The sequence below is a fragment of the Salvelinus sp. IW2-2015 genome, linkage group LG19 (genome assembly GCF_002910315.2).
Source record: "Salvelinus sp. IW2-2015 linkage group LG19, ASM291031v2, whole genome shotgun sequence".
In the NCBI taxonomy this organism is placed as follows: domain Eukaryota; kingdom Metazoa; phylum Chordata; class Actinopteri; order Salmoniformes; family Salmonidae; genus Salvelinus; species Salvelinus sp. IW2-2015.
Window position 1 is genome coordinate 36,525,672 of NC_036859.1, and position 6,035 is coordinate 36,531,706.

Consider the following 6,035-nt stretch of genomic DNA (forward strand, 5'->3'; position numbering starts at 1 on the left):
ACCAGTGATAACTCCTCTCTCCTTATCTTCACCAGTGATAACTCCTCTTCCTATATCTTCAACCAGTGATAACTCCTCTCCTATATCTTCACCAATGATAACTCCTCTCCTATATCTCCACCAGTGATAACCTCCTTTCCTATATCTTCACCAGTGATAACTCCTCTCCTATACTTCATCAGTGATACCTTCTCTCTCCTATATCTTCACCAGTGATACCTCCTCTCGGCCTATATCTTCACCAGGGATAACTCCTCTCTCCTCTATTCTCCACCAGTGATACCTCCTCTCCTATATCTCCACCAGTGATAACCCTCTCCTCTATCTTCCACCAGTGATACCTCCTCTCCTATATCTTCACCAGTGATAACTCCTCTTCTATATCTCCACCAGTGATAATCCTCTCCTATATCTTCACCAGTTATAAACTATTCTCCTATATCTTCACCAGTGATACCTTCCTCTCTATATCTCCACCAGTGATAACTCCTCTCCTATATCTCCACCAGTGATAACTCCTCCCCTATATCTTCACCAGTGATAACTACCCTCCTATATCTTCACCAATGATTACTTCTTCTCCTCTATCTCACCAGTGATAATCCTCTCTATATCTCCACCAGTGATAACTCCTCGCTTATAATCTTCACCAGTGATAACTCCTCTCCTATATCTTCACCAGTGATAACTCCTCTCCTATATCTTCACCAGTGATAACTCCTCTCCTATATCTTCACCAATGATAACTCCTCTCCTATATCTCCACCAGTGATAACTCCTTTCCTATATCTTCACCAGTGATAACTCCTTCCTATATCTTCATCAGTGATACCTTCTCTCTCCTATATCTTCACCAGTGATACCTCCTCTCGCCTATATCTTCACCAGTGATAACTCCTCTCTCCTCTATCTCCACCAGTGAACCTCCTCTCCTATATCTCTCACCAGTGATAACTCCTCTCCTCTATTCTCCACCAGTGATACCTCCTCTCCTTATCTTCACCAGTGATAACTCCTCTTCTATATCTCCACCAGTGATAACTCCTCTCCTATATCTTCACCAGTGATAACTATTCTCCTATATCTTCACCAGTGATACCTCCTCTCCTATATCTCCACCAGTGAATACTCCTCTCCTATATCTCCACCAGTGATAACTCCTCCCCTATACTCACCAGTGATAACTCCTCTCCTATATCTTCACCAATGATACCTTCTCTCTCCTCTATCTCCACCAGTGATAACTCCTCTCCTATATCTCCACCAGTGATAACTCCTCGCTTATATCTTCACCAGTGATAACTCCTCTCCTATATCTCCACCAGTGATACCTCCTCTCTCCTCTATCTTCACCAGTGATACCTCCTCTCTCCTATGTCTCCACCATTGATACCTCCTCTCTCCTATATCTTCACCAGTGATACCTCCTCTCTCCTCTATCTCCACAGTGATAACTCCTCTCCTATGTCTCCACCAGTGATAAACTCCTCTCCTATGTCTCCACCAGTGATATCTCCTCTCCTATGTCTCCACCAGTGATACTCCTCTCCTATATCTTCACCAGTGATAACTCCTCTCCTATATCTCCACCAATGATAAACTCTTCTCCTATATCTTCACCAATGATAACTCCTCTCCTATATCTCCACCATGATAACTCCTCTCCTATATCTCCACCAGTGATAACTCCTTTCCTATATCTTCACCAGTGATAACTCCTCTCCTAATATCTTCACCAGTGATAACTCCTCTCCTATGTCTCACAGTGATAACTTCCTCTCATGATATCTTCACCAGTGATAACTCCTCTCCTATATCTCCACCAGTGATACCTCCTCTCTCCTCTATCTCCACCAGTGATACCTCCTCTCTCCTCTATTTCCACCAGTGATAACTCCTCTCTCCTCTACCTCCACCATTTATATATCCTCTATCTCTACCAGTGATAACTCCTCTCCTATGTCTCCACCAATGAGACCTCCTCTCTCCTCTATCTCCACCAGTGATACCACCTCTCTCCTCTATCTCCACCAGTGATACCACCTCTCTCCTCTATCTCCACCAGTGATACCACTTCTCTCCTCTATCTGTACTAGTGATACCCCCTCTCTCCTCTATCTCCACCAGTGATAACCCCTCTCTCCTATATCTCCACCAGTGATACCTCCTCTTTCTCCACCAGTAATACCTCCTCTCTCCTATATCACCAGTAATACCTCCTCTCTCCTATATCTTCACCAGTAATACCTCCTCTCTCCTATATCTCCACCAGTGATACCTCCTCTCTCCTCTATATCCACCAGTGATACCTCCTCTCTATTCTATCTCCAACAGTAGTACCTCTCTAATATCTACCTCTTCTTCTCCCGCCTCTTTATAGCCCCCTGTCTTTGCGGCCTCATCCCTCCGTCTGTCCGTCCGTCTACTCGTCCTTCAGCTCGTCCCTCCTTCTGTCCGTCTCTGTTCCTCTCTCTCTGTCTCTCTCTCTCTCTCTCTCTGTCGCTCTCTCTCTCTCTCCTTATCCCTCATCTCCCATCCCCTCTCTCTGAGGACCTCTGACATAGAACAACCCAACCTGTAAATGCCAGCTTGTTAATAAGTCACAGGGCTCATTGTAATGACTGGAATGGAAATTATGGAACGGAGTCAAAGATGTGGTTTCCATATGTTTGATGTGTTTGATATCATTCCATTTATTCTATTCCAGCAATTACATTGAGCCCTTCCTCCTATAGCTCCTCCCACCACCTGTTGGTTGTGGGATCTTGTATCTTGTATTTTGTATTGTTGCCTTTGAGCACGGCAAAGCTGCACGTTCGTTTCTTTGCTCTTTATTGTTTTTGTGCTGGTTCTCATAATAAAATATGATGAACCCAAACCACGCTGCATTTTGGTCCGATTCTCACAACAACGCTCGTGACAGACATCCATTTGAAATCATTATTGAGATAAATGAAATGCACGAAACGTACTCTCTTTACCCTCTCTTCCACTCTCCAAAGGGTTCAATAATGAGTTACAAAAGCAAGTTAAAACACTTGTAAGAACCAAAAAGATAAAATTACGGTTCCAATGAAGAATGGATGCACATGTAACATGTAACTATTCTAATCTGCTCTTATGATTGTGGAATATTGTTCTAATAGCCATGGTGCCTCTAAACGATTTCAATGGACTATCAAGGCTATAATTCATGCGGCTTTACCCAGAGAGCTAATTTTATTCCAACAATTCATATTCCTAATCCACTAGCTCAATGTCCCTGTTAACATATTTAATGCTTTTCGATTACCAGTTCCCACACATTTTGTTCTCCATGATGACTAAATAGAATAACAGCATTGTGGTGGAATGTCTTCTACACTGGGTATCAACCATTATTGTCTCCAGCGGTTGGACCACAGCAAAGATATTGAAGAATTGAAGATACCCATCTCTGGTTTGCTCCTTCTAACCCAATGCCTATTGGACTTCCTCTGCCTAACCTCTTTCTGGAAGTCTTCTGTGAGAGCGAGCCCTTTTCTCCTATGCTCTCTCAATGCTCCTTGCAGAAGCTGGCTTCATGCACAGATCTAGGATCAGAGTAGTCTCCAAACATCCTAACCTTAACCATCTCAAGAGGGGTAAGGCACAACATACCTTGGAATAGTGTCTAAGGTCAATTTGTTAAGCCCACTTCCTGTGTGTGTCCCAGGAACATGATGTTGCTGCTTACGCTCTTTGTTGTTCCGGGGGTGGTGATGATTGTGGCCTATGGACTCATCTCCAGAGAGCTGTACCGGGGAATCCAGTTTGAGATGGTTCAGAAGACATCATCCCCCGGTGAGAACTTCATTACTGTTATTTAATTATTCACACATTTATTTACATCTTGCAGTAGAGGGGTTAGTAAGAAGACATTAGAATGCTGAATTGGAATGAACTTTGAGTACTAGAATAAATAGTTATCATCCAGTAGTGTTTCCCAGATGTTTGAATTCTGTACCAGATTATTAGGATTTGGGCTGTCTCTTTTCTGTGGTGACACAGAATGAACATTTCATTAGCATTTCAATCATGTTAATGTGTTGCAGGTTAGAGCAACGTAACCTTTAGTCAGTATGGAAGTGAGTAGCTGAAAGGATCTGATATGTGGAGTATATCTGCTGCTGATGGCTATAGACCTTCACCATCTGTCTGACCAATATGAGAGAGGGAGGGATGGAGGGGAGAGAGAAACAGAGGGGTAGTGTGATATGGAGGAAGAGAGAAAGCGAGGGAACATTAGCCCTCAGATGAGAGATGTGACTCAGGTTTTTGGGGATGTGCCTCCTCTAAATTACATCTGTGACCCAGGATWTTTTTTTTTTAAATCATATGTACTTCACAGGCCACAGCAAATGGCATTTCCTCCATTCTCCGCTCTCTCTAGTCTATATTAAATCACTACTTATTGGCAGGGATAGCTTCCTTTAGCTTCCTTCCTCCACTGCCTGTACCAAAGTGGTACTATACACCTTCATAAATATACACCAATTTCTCCTGCATCATGATTATCTAGTTCTTTAGCCATAACCCACCATTTGTTGATTCGCCATTGTGTCAGAGTCAGATGAATTCACGGATAGCATTTTTATGTCTTTGTGTCAAGTATTAAGAAAGTTAGAGGTACTTTCGCGAGCCAATGCTAACTAGCATTAGCGCAATGACTGGAAGCATGCTAGCAGATACCCATAGACTTCCAGTCATTGCGCTAATGCTAGTTAGGAGTTGCGTTAGTGCTAGTTAGCAGCTTCCTTCAAACTGCACTCAGTGACATAAAAATGCTATCCACAAGTTCATCTGACTCTGGGGAAGTAGATAAATCCCAAATCCCAAAGTATCCCTTTAAGGTGAGTGTCTGTTTATAAGAGGCATGCTTGACAGAAAGCATTTCTGCTGGGATCTTGAACTAGTGGTAATTATCAGAAATGGAGGAGAAGAAACCTGGGACAGGTGGAAAGTACAGTTACAGCAGGGGATGTGTGTGTGTGTGTATGTGTGTGGCTCATCATGGCTAAATTTAGATATATGGGGTGTTGAATAAATCATAAATATTTGTGACCTGAAATTATTAGTTACAAAACCTAATTGGTCTGACCCCTCCTCACAGTTTTGGACCTCTACTTGCCTGTAAATCCTCTGTCATCTTCTTTGCCCCGCGCCCTACACAGGTCTAAAGAACGGCCTGACCACCACCGGGGCTTGTGGCAGCGACGACGGTGATGGATGCTACGTCCAGCTCGCTAAGCGACCGCGCTCCATGGAGATGTCCACTCTGACATCATCGACGGCAACCGCGTCCAAATTGGAGCGTCCCCGCAGCAACACCTCGGAGGCCAAGCTCTTGGCCAAGAAGCGCGTGATCCGGATGCTGGTGGTGATTGTTGCTCTGTTCTTCCTGTGCTGGTTGCCCCTCTACTGCGCCAACACTTGGAAGGCTTTCCACCCCGTCTCTGCCCGCCGTGCCCTCTCTGGTGCCCCCATCTCCTTCATCCACCTCCTGTCCTACACCTCAGCCTGTGTCAACCCCATCACCTACTGCTTCATGAACACACGCTTCCGCACGGCGCTGCTCGCCACCTTCGCCTGCTGCTGCCGCCCGCCCTGCCGACACAGACGCCACGCGCTGCGGGATGGAGAGGAGGACGCCATGGCTATGGGGGTGTCCATGTCCAAATTTAGTTACACCACGGTCAGCACTATGGGGACGTGCTGAGGGAGGAACCATTGACTGACTGGGGGACGAGGGGAACATGGGGGGACATGGGGGGAAACCAGAGAGAGATATATTATGTCATTTCTATAGGGAAACTGTTAACCTGCGGTCGGTAGGTATGGGGAGATGCACCCACGGTCTATAGGGAAACTGTTAACCTGCGGTCGGTAGGTATGGGGAGATAAACCCACGGTCTATAGGGAAACTGTTAACCTGCGGTCGGTAGGTATGGGGAGATGCACCCACGGTCTATAGGGAAACCAACACCTGACCATTACTGCAACGCTAATGTCAAGGC

At 45.1% G+C, this 6,035-nt stretch overlaps 1 protein-coding gene across 1 annotated transcript in view; it reads left to right on the forward strand.

Annotated features, from left to right (window-relative positions):
• LOC111979099 (cholecystokinin receptor) overlaps positions 1–5,802 on the forward strand; it is a 10,703-nt gene extending 4,901 nt beyond the window's left edge. The window contains exons 4-5 of the mRNA XM_070449052.1: positions 3,695–3,822; positions 5,193–5,802. Coding sequence (XP_070305153.1) covers positions 3,695–3,822; positions 5,193–5,737 — 673 coding nt within the window. The 3' untranslated portion in view covers positions 5,738–5,802. The remainder of the gene's footprint in view (positions 1–3,694; positions 3,823–5,192) is intronic.
• The last annotated feature ends 233 nt before the right edge of the window (positions 5,803–6,035 follow it).